The sequence below is a fragment of the Chlamydotis macqueenii genome, chromosome 11 (assembly GCF_036417535.1).
Source record: "Chlamydotis macqueenii isolate bChlMac1 chromosome 11, bChlMac1.mat, whole genome shotgun sequence".
Classification (NCBI taxonomy): domain Eukaryota; kingdom Metazoa; phylum Chordata; class Aves; order Otidiformes; family Otididae; genus Chlamydotis; species Chlamydotis macqueenii.
Genome location: NC_141566.1, coordinates 21,396,291 through 21,417,589, shown reverse-complemented (window position 1 = coordinate 21,417,589; position 21,299 = coordinate 21,396,291). Strand labels below are relative to the sequence as shown.

The window sequence follows — 21,299 nt, the reverse complement described above, 5'->3', positions numbered from 1 at the left end:
TGCCAACACCCGCACCAGGCGGACTTTGCACTGAAGGGCTTTTTGACACCAAGTTAGGTTTAATTTGCGCTAGGCCAAAAGAAAAGATGTTGTGGCAACAGGCCCAGGAAAGGTCTCTTGGGGACTTTAAGCTGTTCAGAAGCAATATCAAGGGGTTTTTTTTTAAGCAGTCTTATTTATACATGAAACCAGGCGAACGAGGATGACACAGCTCTGGGTGGAAGCCGAGCTCTCGGCGCGTTTCTGAACGCCGCGTATCGCAGCCCGTCGTTTCCATCGCCTCCCACACAGCCGCGCGCCTCCAAGCCCACACGCCGCTGAACGTGTAGGCGCTGCCTGCACCAGCTGCAGACGATTTCATCACACCTCGGGCGCCGCTTCTCACAGCTTCCTTTGTGTCATAGCCTTCACCAGAAGAGACATGATGGGGGGTTTTTTGGTTTGGTTTTTTTTTTTTTTTTTGCAAGTACAGTTTTAAGTCTCGATGTGCAAGCGAAGGCTGCTACGGAAGTGGGAGGGCATGTGCTTGCCCCTCTTCCGGTTCTCCTCTTTAGATCTTTGCAAAATGGTGCCATTGAACCAGATGAGAGACCACTGAAGCAGCTCGCTTGCTGCTGACTGTGGGCTTGGAGAGAGCGTTGAAACGCTGGGCTGTGGGCGACAACCCTGCCTGGTCACAGCCGTCCTCAGCCGCCGGTCACGGGGCTTCCTGCAGCTGCGCGGAAAGCATCGTTCTCCAGAGCCATGGAAAGCTCTTTTCTAACCTGCTTGACCAACGCACACCTGAACCCATTGATCCCTGAAGCACGGTGACAATTCGTTCCCTATTTTCATTACATTGCTCAGAAACACATCACCATTGCTTTGAGCCGGCCACCTGACAACATCTTTCAGTGTCCCTTCCTCTTGCACCACGAGCAACTGGATCCCTTTTCACCCCCTCCCCACAGCTCGTGCCTCGGCAGAGGCGAGGTCTCCCCCACGCTCAGGGCCCCCAGCCGCCTCCCGGGTGGGAGCGGGGCCCCATGCTGATGGCCACGGCACGGGTGCTCCATAGCCAGAACCCGTCACATTTCCAACGTCCTCTTCATCTCCTCCGCCACCACCAGCCATTGCCCGTGAGCTACCCGTGTAACTCAAAAGACCCCCTTTCTGCGTGGAAAGGGCTGATTTACAGCTCCTCCTACCTAAGCAGAGATTTTCCACCCTCACACGTCTTTTCTTTTATCAGCACCAGATCCGATTTGCTATTTTGTCATCGTTGTTGCTCAGTGTCCTAAGACGACTCCATTTCTCTGTAGCCAGTCTTAGATTTTCCTGCTCCGGTAAAGGCTGCATCAGCACCAAACTTCAACACTTCTTACTCCGCAGCTTACTTCCTTTGTCCCTCTGCTGTTAGAGGCTAGAAGTTAGTATTGTCCCCAGCGTCACGAAAACAGCTCGCTGGCCATAAAGGCACACAGAGCACCAAACACAGCACTGCTGGACACCACTCCTCAGACAGCAATGACTAAAAAACCAAACCACAGCAAGTGACCCAGAGACAAGTCAAGTCTCATCCAGTACAAAAACAAACAAAAAAAAGATACTATCTTGTCAGAGGTGGTGCTATAAACACCCTGACAAAGAGAGAGCAGAAAAGCCAGACCTGTCTGGACAGCGCTCGGCTTATGCTGCCAGTTAAGTCAGGGCAGAAAAACTTCAACGTTTGGGCTACAAACTGAGCTCTGAGTACGTGTGATCTATACGACATCCATCAGCGGCCAAAAGATCTGATTTGGAAAAAAAAATCCAGCTACTTAAAGCCATGGAGAACAAAATAATAGTAATAAAACCCCAGAACACATCCGCCACAGCTGTTTCCCTACTACCACTCACTTTTCTGCTCTATTAAAGACTCATCCGTAGTCTCTCAATACCGACAAATGACCCCAGAAAAACATATCATACTTTTAATACCGTTCCTTATTTCCCAAGACTGAACTCCACGCAAAGACTCCTGCTGACGCCAGCAGGCTCATTAATTTCCATTAATGAAAACACTGACCTTCCCAGGAGGAAACAGGGACGGACACGATCGTATTTTTGGATTAGGTCAGCCAGCGTGAGGTGACCTTGGTGCAGACTCCTGATGGCCCAGCCCCTGTCCAAGGCTCTGCTCCAGGAGAGAAGCAATAGAGATGTCCTTTCTCATCGTGCTTCCAGTAGCTACAAGGGGAATGACCACACGGATCGTTGGCCCGGTGGGCTCCTAAGCCATGCAATGCATTTAGGAATAATCTCCAGCTGCGACAGAGACTGCTTTTGGGCACCAATATATCTTCTTTCAGGATTGTCAGCGTTCCTCTCCTCGTCGGAGAGCAACCTTGAGCCAAAAGGAGGCTGCCTGATCCAGGGTCAGCTGCATCCATCTGATACACTAAGGGCTACAATTACCATAGGACTGGGCTTCCTAATTCAGCATCGCCTGGATCTCCTGGGAGGAGTGCACCCTGGTCCTAAAACACGGGGAAGGCACGAGGCTGTCACTGCCCCGCCCTGTAAGTATAGTCCTTGCCTAAGAAGGAAAGAAAACGGTTAAATTTCCTCCTTAATTTAAGAGGGGGTTTGAATCCTCGTTTCCCCTCGCTAGGAAAACGCCCTTGGCTCATCTGTTTGAGGACAGTCTCTGCTCCTCCATCAAAGCAGCAGGAGAAAAAAAAAAAAAAAAAAAAAAGAAAAGATTGCAGCCCAGTAGGCTGGCCTTGCCTACGGGGACCAGACACAAACACGACTTTTGGTGGTTAGTGCCATCTCCTCAAAGGGGAAGACCTGGGTGCTTGTTCCTGCTTCCAGCTCTATTTCTGTACCGTACGTCACACCACCATGGGACACGCTCCGTAAACACCACCAGCTGCTGGCAGGGCTGCGGTGGGGTTTTCCTGGTGGCAGTGAGCATTCCATTTTAAGGGATCTCCATCCTGTCCATGGGTGGGTGATGACTGAGCAATGGCTGCATCTAAGAAAGCGCATTTGGCAACACACCCAGATGGCCCCAGAGCCCATTTCAGCACGAGGTAGACCTCACAGAGAGCCCTCATCCCAGTCAGAGCCAGTGCTCTGTCTGGGCACACATGAAGGTGCCAACGCAACGTTAAAGGGAGGGGAAAAATGAAGCCTCTCGGAGGTTAGGTACCTGCACGGTCAGCAAGTAGCTGAGCTACAATCGTCAAGATTGTGATTTTTTTATGCCAGTTTGCTCAAGTTTCCCTCCACCCTTGCTTTTTTCCCCCCTAAGCCTAGAATTCAGGGAAAAACCCCAAAAGCTAGGACAACCAAAGGTAGGATGAACACAAACAACGTAACTGATTGTCATAAAGCATTATGAGCATTAACAAATACGAGAACTCATCTGCTCACCCATTTTCCCAGTGGGCTCAGCAGTGATGTAAGGAGGAAATATCTTGGTGTGGCTCCAGCTAAGCGAAGGTCACAGCCTTTACCAACCGCAACGCGCAGCCGCCAGTGACCTGCTCCAAGCACCCCATGGCCAGCTTCACCTCCCTGCTTGCCCTCCAAGGAGTCCCAAGGGAAAAACTCTTATTTTAGAGTTGCAAATCCACCAGACTGTCTTGGCTGACTAGCTACCCTAATCTGCTGTCAGCACATTTATCAGTCCTGTGATTCAGTGCCGCTATCTTGCAAGAGCTCCGCTACTACATGACACAGCCGGTATTTAAAGAAATGGTAACTCCTTGTGGTCAGACAGAGGTCTGTGCAGAGAGAGAGAGAGTTCCCTGGAGACCCATGTAAAACAGAAGCTAAAACTCATATGGCTTTGAGTTTCTAGTTTAATGAGAGGCTTCTTATTTAAGTGAGTTAAGGCTAACCATCAAAGCCCAACAGGAACAGGCTGGGATGTGGGTTAACAGCCGATAAAACCCAGAGCAGCACTATCACAAGCCCAAAGACAACAGCAGCACCGCTGCCCACACTGGCCTGGTGCTGTTCCTGCGAGTTCCTTCACCCAAAGTTTCTCCCTCTGGGATCATTTGCCCCGAACTGACCCAGTCCAGGTGTCTCCCATGGGACATCAAACCCCTGGTGGCACCTGGCTCAAAAGCTCTTTGGCTGCTTCCTGGATCTTCTACAGCAGCCCCTGGCTCTGGACAGGGCCGCGTTGTCCCTGTGGGGCAGCCAAGCAGGCATCTACCTTCCAGCTCCCCATGATGTTACTACACTTAAAGAATGCCATGGGCTCACCAGGCTGCAGAGGACACGCTGGTCACAGGACGGGGCTGTCCTTAGAAATATTCCAGGAAATCTCTTACAACCAAGTCAAGAAGTTCCCTTTTTCAGGTAAAAGGGATGTGACACTGTCCCCTCACAGAGCAGACCACCCCTCCTCACCTCAGCGCCTGGGTGCTCTCCCCGCCGGGGCCAGCGGCACCACACTGCCCATCACGCGGGAGGGATGCAGCTGCCAGAGCGGCTGCGGGTGGGGAAGCAGGATGGTTTGGTGTGGGGCAAACAACCCCACCACTCACCAGGATACAAGCCAGCCCCGAACAACTGCCTCGCTTCCCATGGGTGCACAACCCTTCCCAGCCACCTAACTGTGGGCAATGCTGCAGAGCATTTATTTTTAGGTCTTCTCCCATTTCCCAATAGCTTTCCATTGGGCGATTGGTCAAAACTCACAAGCTCAGCATAAGGGAAGATCATTTCTGGAAATCAAAATCCTGTGGGTGATGCACCTGTCTCAGGCAGCATGCCAGCACCCACCAGAGCACCACGACACTAAAGTCAGCTTGACACCAAACCAGTTGGATATTTAGAAGCTGAAAAGAAATAAAAAACCTGACTGTAAACGATAGAGATAAGTGGGCTGACTATAGCACAAAAGCAGTGAATTAATCACAGAAGAAATGTGAGACTTGGTCTTCTTGAGCTTAATGAGGTTGAACAGGAGCCTACCTCTCCAGCCCATCAAAGTCTCCTCTAGATGCTAAAGCTTCCCATACCGGGAGTCGAACCCGGGCCGCCTGGGTGAAAACCAGGAATCCTAACCGCTAGACCATATGGGAGGTGCTAGAATAAGCTCTTGCCTTCTTCAGAATCAAGGGTCTTAACCTGCAGTGAAAACAGCCACACAAATACACCAGCATTCTGCAATTCTGGGAGCGAGCTCCCCCCAGCCCATATACACATCCACTTCCCAGCCAGCTCCACCCAAGCAAACCTTTACCACGGAAAACACCTTCAGGCAGTCAGTAACTAAGGAGACCGTGTCTTTGGGGTGTCCTTCCTGCGTCTCAGCCATCCAGACATCCACCTGATTCAGGGGTGCTTTCTGAGGAGCAGTTAACACCGAAGCTTTGACAAGAGCAGAAGGAACACAGACGTCAAGGAAAGCAGCTTACAGTGCAGCACAGATCTAGAGGATAAGCAGAAATGCTTTCCTTTCTTTCCAGACCGGAACCTTAAGTGAAAAGCCAGCAGTTACAGCGCAGCTCACAACCAGGGATGTGCTACAGTTTACTTTGTGTGAAAGTCTGATCCTTCCCTCCTGTTCCCCCCCCCCTCCCCCAAGAAAAATCCCTGTGAGTTGAGGGGGCAACAAGGCACACTGGTAAGAGCAGGGTTGCCTGAATTGCGGCTTCTACGTTCCTCCTATTTTTCTAAGTATTAAGGATTAACTAGTGAAAGGGACTAAGAATGTGAGGTGACAAGGAAGTGCAGAGAAACTCTGCCTAGCGCAGAGAAACCGAAGTACGGAATTAAGTATTGTCAAGTGAGAGTGCACTGTTACCCCTGACACCACCCCCCCACAAAACCAAAACCCCTGCACCCCCAATCCCCACCAACAGATTTCTGATCACCAAGTGGAAACTGTAGGTTTGGCTATCCATGGATCTGCTCCTGATGAATCCCACGTGCTGGCGCGCTCACTCCAGAATAAAAGCACCTGGTTCCGCTCCGCAAGGGATTAGGTTTGGAGGAAAGAAGTTCCTTGTTCCAGAATCAGGTGTCCACACATGGGCTTAACCCAGAACAGCTTCAAACATCAACAAGCCCTGAAATGGAACAGCTCATGGGAACCTGAACGCTTCTCTCGCACACACATCTCCCTCCACACTCAGATTGACTTTTTAGACAGTAAATTCGCTTTCACATTTGTTAATGCGGAACTTAGATGTGTCACAGCACAAAAAGAGAGAAAATACACTTAAGTAAACAAAATAGTTGAATTACAAGAAGTAATTCCCTTTGGAGGTGGAGTGCTAGGTGGAGAGTCTTTAATAGTTCTCAAGACCGGAAATACACCCATTTATATCGCCCAAGTAATATGAAATACATACACATGATGAAGAAATAGTTGTAATGCAGTAATGTGACTGTAATTATACATATTATAATTCTTTTGGTCACAGTCCCAAAGCTTCAATAAGAGCTGGCACGTGGGCTCTGCGCCGTAGCTGGCAGCCAAGCCACCCCCCCACGGCTCAAATCTAGGACAGCCAGAAGCAGCTTTAATCCTTCCAAGCCTGACCTCGAGCTCACTCTTCCCAGAGCGGTAACTGAGCCACGTGGCTAGCTACTGTGCCGCTGCAGAGGCTTCGGACTGCACTGCGTTTATCTGGCCCTACAAATATTCTCTTCTGTTCCAGGATCTCTTTAGTACGGGGCATGTTAGGAGAACGCAAGATGAAACGCAACAGATGGGGGAAGGGGTTCGGTGAAGAGGCTGTCTTTAGAGAAACGTCACAGTGTTTTCTTTCTTTCTAGCCTTCCAGGTGCAGAGAAGACCAAGAAACAAAAGCATCCACCCACAAAATCCAAAGCTGGCTGCTGCTCTGTCATTAACGAGGGGACTGTCCAAATCAGCCCACCCTGGTGCAAGCAGAGCTGCTGCAGCTGGAAGAATGAATCCCAGACACAGGAGGATGATTTAAAAACAGTTAACCAGAATCTCAGGGAAATTCAGAGCCCATTTCAGCACTCCGATACTTCTGCTGTCATTCACCATAAACTCTGCCAAGCACATCTGAATTTTCGGTAGCCTTCCCTAGGATGTCGAGAACTAACAAAGTCCACAGAAGTCAGTCCAGTCTTGCTAAGTCCCAGCAGGCTCTTCATCCTCCAGGCACCCGCATATCCACTGTGACTTTTGCTGCGGGTGCGAGGTGAGAGTTTTTCACTGCCATATAAGCATGACTGTGCTGCAACAGTCCATAGTATAGAGCTGAGCTTATTGTGAGAAAGGTCTCACATTCAGACAGCCAGTTTATCAAGTCTGAGGTGCTAAAGCTCTATTTCACACCACGTGGAGGCCTTGGTATGTCTTTCAAAGGTCTCCATTTTTTCTTCCCTGCGTTTTCACTCTCAAGGTATTTATATACATAAGCAACAGTTTAATTCCTATGAATTTTTACTACATCAGGCTGGACTAAACCAGAGTTCTAGTCTAGGCTAGCATCTACTCCAATGGGAGTGTCTGTCACACACACCCCACCACCAGCAGCCCTTATCTTACCAGTCACACTCAGACAGAAAGCTGTCAGGCTTCCGCAAAGGTCAACAGCATCTCCTCCAAGTAACAAATTCAAGTCTCTTCTTAATTTTGAGTTATCTGTTTGATGAGAGTACTCACCTGAAAAAGCCTCACGTGTAATGCTGGGAGAAGAATCATCCAAAGCACTGGACTGTCAGCTTCACATTCACAAAGCTATTTAAAACTTACACCTAAATACACTGCATCAGAAAAATAACGTGCGAGCTGGCATGAAGATAATTGTCAATAAGCAAGTGCACAGATATTGCTGACTGTCCTGTGCGTGCTGGTTGCTTTTTCAGCAAACACACTTGTAAACAAAAGGAAAATAAGTTTGCATTTGCATCTTGGTAATGTTATCCTTTCAGACACCACACCCACGTTTGAAGCAGTCTTACTCAGATATTTAATAGGGGTTTACACAGGCCACAGCTGTACCATACAAATGTTCTTTACTATAGATAAAAACTAAGCAGATACTAAACGTCACCCAGAGGAAGCTTTCATCAAAGCATTTTTAGGCTTAATTTTGGCAAAATACCCAAAGACTTGTATGTCAGAACAAACAGACCACGTTTTTATCCATTCCCCAGACTTCACGCCCAAGCGCTTGCTGACTCTGCCATCTACTGGAGCAAGGACTCCTCTGGCGCACGCCCTCTCCTGCTTCCCGCAGACCCGCTGAACACAGGAGCTGCTCAAATTGAGAGACAACTTTAGAGACCCTGGGAATACCATCCATACCAGCTTTAGAATCCCGGGAATGCCTGCCTCCAGTAGGAAACGATCAGGGCCAGGTAACCGCCCTAGCACGCCTCACACGCTACCAAAACTTCAGTTACTTCCTCAGCACAAGAGCACCCAGCAGGTAAGAACAATGTGTTCCTCCGAGCATCCTGGCTTATTGCCTAGAACATCTAATAAGCCCTTAAGGCATTGACTTCATTTCTTTGAAAATCCTTACCAGACAAAGGTAGGCTGAAACAGTTTCTTATCTGGAAGCACGCCTGGCATTCCTGTTACACGTCTCAAAGCAGTCAGCAGGTTATCGGCTTCTACAGCGAGAGCCATCCGCCACACGGTTGCTCAAAGCTGGAAGGAAGAATTTCCATTTTTTGTTTTCAATAAAGTCAAACCTCAACGCTGCAAGTAGATGCTTCTTGCTCTCTACAACTAACACATTTCCAAACCCTTCCACTCAAGACTACCAGAACAAACGAGACCGCCAAGCCACTCTCATTACCTTCTTGGACAGCCCGGAGGAGGAGATCACCGTGACAGTAACTTGCCCAAGCACATAGCAAGCCTCTAGCAGAAACTTGTCAGTGCAGCTACTTCCCCCAGTAACACATACCTGTTCCAGTAAAGCATACCTGACTCCCAGTGACAAGAGTTACTGAAATAGAATGCTGTGGAAGGCTCTAAAGCTAAGGACATAACAAAATACTCCCCACATTTACTATCTTAGAGCCAAGCAGAACAAAGCTCTGGTTTTGGGGCATGTCCTCCGAATTACATTGCCACGCACCTCAGGAGAAGAGCTGTGTTACTTTCCAAGACAAGGCAGCAGAATTCCCTGCTGCCCACCAGCTGTGCTCTGCTCCTTTCCTCTGCACAGTTTCATAAACGATGACAGAGAGCAGCTACTCCTATAGTCACCTCTCACTGCCCAGCCCTCAGTGCAGAAAGCCTGCTTACCGTTTCACTTCCAGCTGTATAATCCCAGTTACCTTCCAGGAAAGCCAGAAGGGTTCAAGACACTTTAGCTCTCCGACCCAGCAGTCACAGAAATCTCACCACAGCGCTGCCACAGCTCTGAGCTTAAAGCACAGCAAAGCTCCTGGGTGAGCACTGAAAGGTGTTACAATAAACTGTTGATTAACCCTCCGCCGCCTTGGTGTATTACGATAAACGAAAAAGACTTCTCGTTAACAGTGCCGTCAGCACACCTCTAATCACCAGCATGCAAAAGTGGACTAACTGCAGAACGCACCCTTCCTTTGCTATCCCACAGCCGACAGTTACCGCCCACGTGCGGAACGCTGCTCAGGGATTCAGCTTACAGCACCCGGCATCGCTGACAACTGCCCACCAGGGGATCAGGTTTGAAGCAAGATGTCTCTTCCTCCCTCTGTTCCCCACGTTCGTTTTGCACCACAAACCATTTCCACTGCAACAGGAAAAGGAAATCAGTTTCACAAACTGAAAAAGAGGCGAGGGTAAGAGGGGTAAGAGGGAAGAGCACAGCGTGCTGCCCCAGGCCCATAACCATCACGTCCCCCACGCAGGCCACGTACCAGTGCAGCATGCTCTCGCCTCCGAGCACCATGAAGTCACACAAACGCCAAAGTTTTAGAGAAACATTTATTATAGGGTTGCAGAATTTATGCCAATATAAAGTCCCTTAATAAAACTCTCAACTTCATCAACTGCAGGACGCTAACTCTTCATTAACTTGATACTGTAGCTTTCAAAAAAGGAACAATGCTCTGACTGCAGCAGTAAAGCTACTTGCTCATAAAAAGTTGATCTAAAAAGTTTATATAAGCCAGAGTAGTTTAAGTTTATAACTACAGCCACATTCACAAGTGAGCTATACCAGAACAGATTCTCGAAATAGGAAGTTACAGGATAAACCAATTTATAACCAAAAGTACTGACAAGCTTTAAGAGCAACTCTATCTGAATCTAACAACTAAATACCACAAAACCAAACCAAGGTAGAAGAACTAAACGTAAGCTCAGGGAAGGTTCCAAATATACATACGAATTCAATACAGTAATTGCACAAAATGAAAGAGGGTAGTGTTAGAGGTTTATGATCGCTGAGGTTGGATTTTACATGCTTCATACATGGTAGTTAAAATAAACTTTTAATGGTACGCATTAGAAAGATTTTTTTTAGCCAGGATACGGAGTGCAGAGCTATTCTACAGAACAACACAAGATGTGCAAACCACAGATCATTAATATTAATCATTCTGTGAAAGTTAAGGTGAACAAAATTGGTTCCAGCCAAGGAACTGGTTAACATTTTTATATATATATTTTTCTGCCATTCCCAGATTACACTAAATCAAACACATTCAACGGATAAACTGATATTAACCTTCTAAAAAAAACAAAACCAAACCTTACTCAAATTTAAGTTTTACATGAGACAACTAAAAAGTTATATCAAAGAAAGCTGAAATGGTGACTTTGTCTTTTGAAATACAAGCAATACACAGAAAATGCATAAGGCTTTTGATTATCACTGCACATTTTAATTTAAGAAGTCGTCGTTTAATGCTCAGACTTCTCAGCGGAGGTGTGAACTAGTCACCTCCCATCCAACACCTTTCACTGCTGACAGATCTTTGTTTCAACAACGAAAGAGTTTTCAAAGTGTCTGATTGAATGGCAGTTCTCCACTGAACGTTTCTGCAGACCTGGGGACGAGAGAAGGTGAGAGCCTAAGTAAAGCAGATCGAGAACCCGGCAGCAAGTATTTACAAGTTCTGCATCATTACGAACAGCAGCAAGATACAATTGTTCAGTACATAGCGTTTCTGCAGCCATAAACTACACCAGAGCTCGGCGTCAGTGGGTTTTCCAGCAGAAAGCCTCCCTCATTTTCAGGACAGAGCGGGCCACATACAACACAGGACAACGCAGGCAAGCACTTTTTTTCAAGTACCCTGTCACCGTTTTAGTGACAGAAGAGACAACACTAAATAGATTGTTTATGGCAAAGTTTCTCACAGCTCTTCCTAACCACAAAGAAAAGGAAAAGCAAAGCACATTGAAATTACAGGGAAAGCATATAAAACTCAGAAAGGGTGCAGAAAAAATACCCCCAGTTCTTTTTCAGCACTTTCCCCTGCTCAGTATGTGTTAACACAGGGTGTGTGTCTACAGAGCAGTCTTCCCCGCGATGAGAGCCCTGTGAGGATTTGCCACGCAGCTGATGGTCTTACCGAAGTTTTTCCTAACACTGTTAAAGTGATTTTCTCTATTTCGGGACACGCCAGCGCTGGATCTGACACAAGCAGTTTACCTGTATCAGCTGTGAATCTTTACTAGGAGACAAGAGTATAGCAGTCCTGCCAAAGCTGCTCAACTAAAGCACTTCAATATACAGCAGTTAGAGAAGAAAGAGTCACAGCTTGATTAATAAGCAGAGAATTGTTCAGAGTAAGCAAGAGAAGCTCGCTGGTTTCTCGCATGCCTCCAGTTCAACTTCAGGGAACTGCTGCAGAATCTGAGATCAGTTTGATCTAACAGATGAACCCATGAACTCTACAAAATCGGACAGTCAACAGCACCAGCTAAAGTGAGAAGACTTCTCCACAGAAGTTAGAGAAGTTTACCCATTTCAGTCTAATTGTTTATGTGCACAAGGCTTGTACACACTAGAAAAAAAGGCATGCTAGAAATTTGATCTGGAAGGCAAGACAAGCCTTGTCCCTGAACAATTTTCTCCTCAGCAGCAGTCTTCCATTTAACTAGATTTCCTGCCCCTCTCCTCCCCAAGGGCAAACAAGGTTAGTTACAGAACAGAAACTGTACCAAGCAGCATTATTCATTTACTAGAATCCTTTTGTGCAAGTATTCCGTAGAAGTCTTTCACTATGCAGCAAAGAGGTCCACAACATGCTACAGCAAGATGATTAAAGGAAACATCATGAACACCCTTCACAGTATTGTCTGCAGACTACAGTCACAGTAGCAATCAGTTTAGACTTGATCACAAAAGCGTCTTCACAACAGCTCCCATAAAGGCAACACTTACTGTTTCTTCATGTGCCCTACGCTGTTAGCTGCACAGGACCAGTTTTATGCTCCCGTATACAGAACTTTCTGTCTAGTAACAGGATGTGGACTCCAGCAAATAGCAGATATGGCTCCTGATACTGCAAGCTGTAACTGGGCTGAGGAAGCTCTTACCAAAGAGCTTGGCAGGAAAACCAGAGCAGAGAGCTCTGACAAACCAAACATTTGCATTCTGAAAGGCTGTAACTGACAAAGGATTAGTTTGCTGTGTTTGGTGAGAGCAGCAAACTATGAAATGCTTTGAGAACTACAGTGAACTAAAATTCATAGCATCAGATTTCTGTACTCCAGGTCTACTTCCAGTACATCAAACCACCAGCACCTCCAATCGCATTTCTTTCACAGATTGGCAGGGGGGAGGCGTGAGGAGCCAGGCAAGAAACAGAACTCGGAAGTTCCTGTGAAGTGTTCTTCCTCTTTTACAAAGGAAGTCCGGCACGTCCGGAGCTAGCTGCTCAATTTTTTTTTTTCTTTTTCTTCTGCCAGAGCAAGTGAACCAGAAAGTAATGCTTTTACTTGGTGCTCCTGTAACCCAGTTTTAGATAGGACAGTGACAGACCAAGCTGCACCTACACAGACTCTTTATCAGATGGACTATATGGATTTTGAGGCCAAAGTAACTTGCAATTTCAAACAAAAAATGGAACAGAAATAGGCTGAAATTCAAATTTGGTTTGGGCATGTAGCCTCTAATTCTGTAACTGAAACTCTCTCTCACCATGTTCAAATGAAACTGCAGACATAAACTTGAAAGCAGGGGAAAACACCCATCAATTCCACAGACAGTCTCAGCTCATGTTGAACACTCACAGATTTCCAAGTCTAAAAACTCCGAAGGCTTGAGTAGGGGAAGAGTAAACACTTAAACAAGAGATTTACTTTTTTACTGAAGAGAACTTACCCGTCATCTGGTCTCTGCGCTGAAGTCTGAACGTCTCTTTTCCAACGCAGAGCTGGTAGATGAAGATACCCAAATCAGACACATTATCTATCTCCTCTGTAACCACCATTTCCTCACGGACCAGGTAGGTCTGAGGCAAGTAAGAGCCAGTCTAAAAGAAAAAAAAAATTGAGATACAGTATTCTGCTAACAATGGACAAACATCACTACATTTTATTGTTTGCTTAGGAAGGGCTTAAAGCACTAGATCTCAGTTTTCCTTCTTTTTAATATTAAGATATGCCAGTCTGGAACAGCTGCATACCAGCTAAGTTAAAAACTGACAAAGGCCACTTCAAACACTTGCAGTTACATCCAAACAAAGCCCAGTTAACCTTAACATTCCTCGCCTCACATGAAGCAAACATAAATAGAACCTGTTCAGGTTTATTTGTACGCAACAGAAAGTTTGCAGTTAAAAGAGAAACAAAGTATTATGCAAGTTCCCATTTTGAGGCAATATTTTTCTAACACAAAAAAAGCCGTGTGACCTACAGAAGTCAAGTCTTCACCAGAAGATCACAGCACTATTGAAATGACTTCCTACCCCTCATGACCCACTCCTAAAAATGGGGGCAGTGAGACACCCTTAAAGCTTGTCTTAATGAAGTTAAAAAGAAAGAAAGAAACAAGCTAAACTAGATCAGGTGGCCTCTAGCACTAGGAGAAAAGGAGTCAATTACTTTTTTGAAAAGGGTATTTGACACAGAACAGCTCAGTATCGCATTTAATTTGGAAACAGCAGCAAGCTCTATCAACCTGACCCATAAGTCGCTCTTGCAAAAATACCAGTTTTAGGCACTGAAGAGTCAAAATGCTTGCAGTGAGCTCATAACTACAGTGCCAATAAAACAAGTCAGCATTGTTCTTTTCGTTAAAATGCTCACGGGGCAAGCGAGCTTTCTGGTAGTAACTTTCAGTTTTCAGCTTTCAACAATATTTGGAGCTTTATCAAATTCCTTTATAATAGCTAAATTTAACCTTATTTGCTAGTTGCTCTCAGCTTTCATAAAGCTAGGCATTAATAAGAGCATTAAGCATGAATCTGCTCAACATAATATACACTGACAGCTGGCCTTAACTTCAGTACAGTGACTGAGCCAGGGGGATTATGTACTTTGATGGCAAGAGGACTGTTCTAGCAAGAGACTGTATTTCAGGAGCAACACCCAGCATTCTTATCGAAAGTGATCTTGTCAGCACAACTAGACAATAAAGTTTCCACCTACCGCCAGTTTTGCAAAGAGATCCATCAAATTTCTTGGTGGCATGACTATGGATGTGTTCAGCGGAATCACGTAGCAGTTACCCAGTTGCAAGTCAAGATACGCCGTCAAAAGCTTTTTTGAAAACAAGTCTTCAATTAATTAAGCATGGCCTTTGATTGTTAGAACACAGCTCTACAAGGGCTAAGAAGGAAGCTCAAAAAGCTGCAGAGCATGCACAGCTAGCATCGAAGCAATGCATTCAGGAACTGTCTACTATAAGAACTTAGTTATTGCCACTTCTGCAAACAAACTGGTTATAGCTACGGTTTACAACAGGACTTTTACACAGAAACTGCTTTGATAGTCAGCTCTCACTTGTATCGTAATTCTAAATTAGTACAGTTTGTATGAATACAGAGAAAGTAATTGGGAGTATGCTCTCTTCACTGAGGAAGTTTAATTAAGCACAGAGCAAACAAAAGGTACCCAGCTGCTGATAAGCAAGTAAACTGTAAACAGTTCCTCAGAAAAAGCAGTAGTCCCTAGGAAGTCACATCAGTACTACCACTGAATGCAAGAACTGCAGGGATTAAAGCTATCAACCTATCTACTTGTTTTATTATGACTTTGCATAGCACTTCGCCAGAATCAACTGAAGTTCTTAAGTTGCCTCAATCTTTTAAGTTACAGCCAAGATTCTGTCAAGACAACACAGATAAAAGTTGCAAATACTGCGAACACAGTAGCACAGCTTGGCTGCCTGGCGTTTCACACTACTGTCAAAGACAGCACATACAGAGGTCAATTCTGATGTCTTTACCGCGACTCTGCACTGCCAAGGTTCGATTTGCAAATAACCTGTGAGAGCTTTTACAGCTGACTGAGGATAACTGTTAATACCATCAATGCACTTTAATAAAGAAGTCAAATTAAAACCATCCTCTCATCTTTGCTTTTGAGAAACTACATGCAGCTAACACAGCATTTTCAAGTTCTAGGTTTCAGGCACTCGAAGGGGTTTTTCAGTTCACTTATCCAAGGAAGAGCCACCCATGCTTGCTTGGAATCCTCAGTTTCCCTGTTTCTTAACTCACATTTACAATGTTCTCCTACCCTCAATTTCATTTACATAGGATTGGTGACCAAATAGCAAGGGTTACTTCCAGACTTCCTAAGGGCAAAAACATTTAAAGCTGCATAGCACCGAGATGTGTTGTTCTGAGAAACGGTTCAGTTGGAGTCACTGTGGGTACGAACTTCTCTAACACTCTTGCAACACTCCTCCCCTGCACAGGTTGTCTACCATTCTAGAGTTAAAAGGATCAGATGTCCCACACTGAAAATCCACCCCGGAAGAGAGGCCTGCATTGACAGTAAGCTTTAAAGGTCTCACGAACTAAAACCCTGGAGCTGATATGATTACCATCCGCTCCATAGTTTCCCAGTGAGCAACAAGCCTAGTTATTTCTTATCGCTTCACCTATACTCACCCTATCGAAGTCGTGAACGATTGCTGCTGGATCACTGTCCGAGAACTTTGGAACGGGCACATCTATGATGGCTATGTTATCATCTTCTCGAATGTCAGCCTCTTCAGCAATGGGGAGGAAGTAAGGTTCTGCTGCACGATCACGATTTTCATTTTCAAAGTAACACATTTCACCACGGTACACCTTATGCTGAAAATAAGAGCAAGGCTAGTTACTTTTACAGCAAACATTGCTTTAAAACTCTATTTTTAACACTTATGCTATGACAAAGCACAGGTCTGTCACACCTGGAGCTTTTATAAAGGACACAGCAGCCTTCATGTCCCAGTTACTGAAGGTTTTCTATTATAGTGGTAATCCATCTATAATTACACTTTTTTTAATCAGCAACGCCTGAAGAAAAAGCAACTTTCACATTACCTTAGGCATGAAGTACTTGTAGATGCAGGCTCCGCCGACAACAACTCCAGCCAAGATGAATGCTAGACCCAGCAGAGTCAACAGACATCTTCCAGATGAGTTTTCACCTCTATGTGTGGCAACTTCTGGATCCTTTAAATGAAGAGGGATGAGAACTTAGAAAGCGTAGCCACTCTGAATTCAAAGCAAGCTGTTATCTACTGCTTCACTTTGGCCTATTACTTGTAGGTGTGCAGCGAGAACTGTAAGTCAAGCATTACATAATAAGAAAACACGTGAAACGCTACTGCATCAGTTTTCAAGCAGCACTGAAAGAGGATTATTTTCTTAGTTAGAGGATGCTTTCTAGACAAACCTTCACCCAGAAACTATTTCAGGTGTAAGAAATTTAAATAACTAACAAAAGATGCAGTGCTGCAGCCACAATATAGTACAAGGAAAGCAAGGTTTGTAGAGCAAGGTCATTTTAAGGTACACAGTGTTTTCAGGCCCCTTCCCAAAAGCCTATTTCCTATCCTCCTCCTGCTGTCAGATGGAATAAGATAACATTACTTTTCCTCACAAAGCTGGACTAACAGAAAAAGCTAAGCTGCAACTTCGTCTGTTAGCTGGGGAACACCTGACAATGGAGTCAAACATTCAGGTTTTAGAACTTGTAATATGCACAAGTGAAGTTCACTATGAAAGAGAAGCACTCATCAGCTTAAACACTGCTTCCAGTTATGCCAAATAAAAACAAGGCCCTGTGGCATGTCCTACCCTGCAGCTTCAAAATACTCTTTCTTCCACCCAAGTCCCAGGGAAGCTTTCTTTCTAGCAACCTGAAACTTATCACTTTAGTTCAGTGACTGGCTTCCCCCCGTCCCCACAGTGTTCTCTTAAACAGAGGATCCAAAGGCAACTACTATCACCATCTAACACGGTGGCGACTTGTGTAATACCGATTGCGAAGTTACTGGTGGTGCCTGAATGGCAAGTTGTAACACTCAAGAGTCCTTCCTGTGCCTTTCCAGACTTCCGGTGAAAGGCTCACACCAACCAAGCTGAGAACAGCAAAAGCATTCAACTACTAAACAACCAGAAGTGACAATCCCTTTGGGCAAACACACACTGGTTTTGGGTCTTAAGGGAAAAAAAAAACAACAACAAATTCTGCATAAAACAAACTCCAAATGTTTAGAGAATATATATATTTGCTCAGGTATGTCCTTTAATGATTCAAGACTCCAGTGAAGTGAGTTAGTAGCTCACTTGCAGGACTCGCTTTTTCTACTAGACAGGAAGAAAAAGTGGATTTCACAGCAAAAGATCTTTTCCTTTGTTTTGTTCCTCGAGTCAGCTGCTAGATTTAGCACAGCAGATTCTACAGCCTCTCTCTATTTGGGCCCCGCTCTTTGCGCTCCTGTAGAACACAATGTATTTAAGTCACCTGTGATCACAACAAGCCACAGTTATTACTACAAAGGCTGCACATATTTCCATGCTCAGCACGATATAGCAGTGTAAAAGTCAAACACATCAGCTATGCAATTACTGAAACAAAAAACAAGCTGTTTTGCGAAAGTCAATACTCCTACATTCCACTCTTGCATCCTCCAAACAGAAAAATGTTGGTTCAGCAACATAAAAGCTGCCACAATTGTCGAGTTAAACATTTGTAAAAAAAAAACAAACTAGTTTCAAGTCAGAATTACACCACATTTATATGGCATTATGTGAAAGTCATCTTTCAGAGTTAAGTGGCTTTTAAGATCAAGACTAATTCTGTTCTCTTCATATTCTGCCACCTTCATCTACACCTTTCAGTAACCTACTCATCTAGCCTATCATTACTTGAACACAACCGTCTGCAGCAGGTTTGGGCACCACAGACGTCCTGGTGCTTGGCTGCTGTCAACATGTAATTAGCTGCGCTTGCACTACACGTATTTCAAACAAAGCCAAGGTATTTCTCATTTAAGAAGCAACACGGGCAGCCTGAATCTGAGAAGAGCTGACAGAGCTGATAGGAGAACACAATACCAAGACCTCGCTCCAGTAGGTTACAAAGCCTCTGCTCAAAAATAATAGAGGTCACAAAAAACCTGCAAAGAAAATGCAGTTCTAAGCTGTGCGGTAACAAGCAAAGCAAACTAGGAGTAAGAGAGGAGAAGAAAAACCACTTGTGTTAACATTTGCAGCTAGCTCAAGAGACAGTGTTGACACAGTCTGCTCCAAAGAATCTGCAAGGAGAGTATTCTGCAAGCTCAAGTGTTTTGCGTGGATATTCCAGGGGACTTTTATTGTGCTGTTTCAGCTGACATTAGCTATTAAGCTTGTTTGCTCTGCACAAATATTCCTGCAAAAGCAGACATTAGCAACCACTAGAACAAGTTTGTCTTGGAATAAAATTGTGAACTTGATGTTTACATGCAACTCTAAGCCCCAAAGTCAGACTGAAGAGTTGTTAAAAATCCACGTACACACACAAACACCCAGAATATTGTGGCAGTTATAACAAAACAGCCAGAGTAACTTCTAAAGTGAGAAGAGAAGAAAGGGTGTAAACGTATATTAGAACTATTAGGCTCAGAACTTGCATGGTATAGGGCCAAGCAAAAAAAAAAAAAAGTATAACAAGTTCCCTCGGGAGCAGCTGATGAGTTTGTCCTACAAGAACATGTCATAAGCCTGGTCAGTTTCAAAACTTAAATTAGTCTTTTATCTACTCTGTTTCAGTAGTAATTCAGTGCTACTGTATTAACGGTGCACGCATACAACTCCAACGGCTCAGAAGAGCCCACTGAGCGCACCACCACTCTGCACCCCTTCCCTTTTTAAGGGGAGGCAGAGGCTCTGCAGGCTGGAAGGCAAGCTGCTTTCCTGATTACAGCTTAGAAGGGGGGGGGGGGGGGGGGAAGATGACACTAGAGTCCAAGTCCACAGGTGTTTTGTTTTTTGTTTTGTTGTTTTTTTTTTAATAGCACCACTCCCTGATTACAAATGAACTCGGTATTGCCGAGTTCATCCCGTATTCCTCTAGAGTAACTGATTTATTTCCCTAGATGCTGATCAGCTTCACCTGACTAAAAACGTCAGCAGCCAAGCAAGACACCTTCAAAATAAAGCCTCCCACAGATTTGGCAAGTTCAATTTAAGCCAGCGACACGGCGACTCGTTAGGAAGGAAAAGCCGACCACAGAGTACTGGCCTAGGCTTCTATTTAAAACCCTTTATGGCAGGTTTCTTTATTTAAGCCAGGAGCTTAAAGCCGCCTCACCGCAGCGCCCTCTCCACCCCGCCGCCCGCGGGGGCCGAGCCCCGAGCCGCCCTGTTCGCTCGGAAGACACAAACCAGCTCTTCCCCGGGGGTAAGGAGCGGGCTGCCGCCGACGGCAGGGCACCGGAGCCGAGCTCACCCGCCTGCCAGTGACGAAGGTTTAAAACCCCAGGCAGGAAACGCGGCCCTGGCGCGGGCCCAGCTGCCAGACAAACAACCAGGCCTGCCCGGGGGTACGAAGCTCTCCCGCCTGCCTTCACCCCAACCCGCCGCTCGCCACCGCCCGGGGCCTCCCGAGCGGCAACCGCGCTGGAAAAACGCCCGCGGGGAGGGGACCGCAAACCCCTCGGGCCCGCTCAGACCCGCACCCCTCGCCCCTCTGAGGGGAGCGACCTTCCCCCGCCTCTCTCCACAACCCCGGGGCAGAGCGAGGGACCCAGGCCAGAAGGCTGCCCCAGCGCCGAGGGGAGCGGTGGGGCGGCCGCCGCGGGCTCGGGCTGCCTCTGCGAGAAAATGGCGGCGGCTTCCACCTCCTCCTGCCTCCCCCCCCCCCGCCGCCTCCAACACCGCCGCCCCTCGGCCCCGCTCCTCCTGCCGCGAGCGGGCAGAACCCCGCTCCCCGCACCTTCTCGGCCACCAGCGCCTCGCCCGCCTCCTTCTTGGGCTCGTCCTTCTGGGCGAAGGGGGAGTTGAAGGCGATCTTCACCATGGTGCCACTGCTGCCGCCGCCGCCTCCCCGCTGCGGAGCCTCCGGCCGGCGGGAGGGGAGGGGGGGAAGCTCCGCACGGCGCAGGCCACGCCCACCTCCTGCGGGGCGGGGCGATACCAAGCCCCGCCTCCCGGGCAAGGGAGTGCGGCGCGCCCCCTGCAGGCCGGGCGCCTCGCAGCGCCTCGTTCCCGCCGGGAGCGGGAAGGGCGGGAAGGGAGGAAGTGGCGGCTGGCAAGCAGACGGAGCGCTTCCCATGCTGGGATGGCAGGGTGCCCTTCTAAGCTCTAAAAGCCTTCTACCTCCCCTCAGAAAGTGAAAATGAATTAGAAATTCAATGCAACCCAAGCGCCATTACAGTGGGCAGAGTCCTTGACACCAAAAGGGAGACAGATATGCCATAAACTCCTTGGGGGTGACCGAAACTTGCTTTTCTCCCCATATTTGTGTGCAGCACGGCACCCTGCCAGAGAGGATCAGGTCCTTCGAGCAGTTAGGGGGGCGATCGGCCAGGGAACGCAGCCGCCGCCTGTCCTCGGTGCTGAGGCTGAGCCCGCCATGATGGCCCCTCATGCAGGTCTCACTGCAGTGGTCTTTATCCTCAAGGAGCTTTTGAGAAGCACCACGGTTGTCCCTGTTAGGGGTTATGCAGCTCCATGGCCGTGCAGGGAGCTTCACAGGCAAGGGCAGGGACTAAACTCCTTTTCTAAAAGCCCTGCATCCTAAAACCAGCCTGAAATCCCAGAGAGCCTGACTGCGGTGTGGGGAGAGCGGGGCGATGAGGGGATGGCAGTGAGCATTGCACACTCAAGTCTCTCTTCAGTCATTTCATTTCCTTTTGGCTTTGTGCACCGTTCGTGCAGATGATCATACCTACGTCTAATCCTCTGTATTTTACAGCGGGAGCACATCACTGGTGAAAACGAGG

General features: G+C 46.8%; 1 protein-coding gene, 1 long non-coding RNA gene and 1 other non-coding gene across 3 annotated transcripts; all 3 read right to left on the bottom strand.

The window, feature by feature from the left end:
- Positions 1-1,586: 1,586 nt before the first annotated feature.
- Positions 1,587-2,539, bottom strand: LOC147599424 (uncharacterized). The gene is made up of 2 exons (XR_015259639.1): positions 2,048-2,539; positions 1,587-1,772 (listed from the first exon to the last, which is right to left on the bottom strand). It is a non-coding gene; the product is annotated as an uncharacterized LOC147599424 (long non-coding RNA).
- Positions 2,540-4,994: 2,455 nt separating this feature from the next.
- On the bottom strand, positions 4,995-5,066 carry TRNAE-UUC (transfer RNA glutamic acid (anticodon UUC)). Its single transcript has one exon. It is a non-coding gene; the product is annotated as a tRNA-Glu (tRNA).
- Positions 5,067-9,884: 4,818 nt separating this feature from the next.
- On the bottom strand, positions 9,885-20,448 carry ITM2A (integral membrane protein 2A). Its single transcript, XM_086756065.1, has 6 exons — positions 20,291-20,448; positions 16,408-16,539; positions 15,988-16,176; positions 14,519-14,629; positions 13,251-13,401; positions 9,885-10,965 (listed from the first exon to the last, which is right to left on the bottom strand). Exons 1-6 carry the CDS (start codon positions 20,372-20,374, stop codon positions 10,877-10,879), a joined length of 756 nt encoding a protein of 251 aa, XP_086612191.1. The 5' UTR covers positions 20,375-20,448; the 3' UTR covers positions 9,885-10,876.
- Positions 20,449-21,299: the final 851 nt, after the last annotated feature.

Bases quoted from the DNA above. Each gene is read 5' to 3' on its own strand.
- ITM2A (XM_086756065.1), bottom strand. From the start codon at position 20,374: ATGGTGAAGATCGCCTTCAACTCCCCCTTCGCCCAGAAGGACGAGCCC. The intron at 16,177-16,407 runs GTAATGTGAAAG...TCTTATTTTCAG, and splicing joins ACAAGTACTTCATGCCTAAG to CATAAGGTGTACCGTGGTGA. The intron at 14,630-15,987 runs GTGAGTATAGGT...TTTTCAAAAAAG, and splicing joins TCGTTCACGACTTCGATAGG to CTTTTGACGGCGTATCTTGA.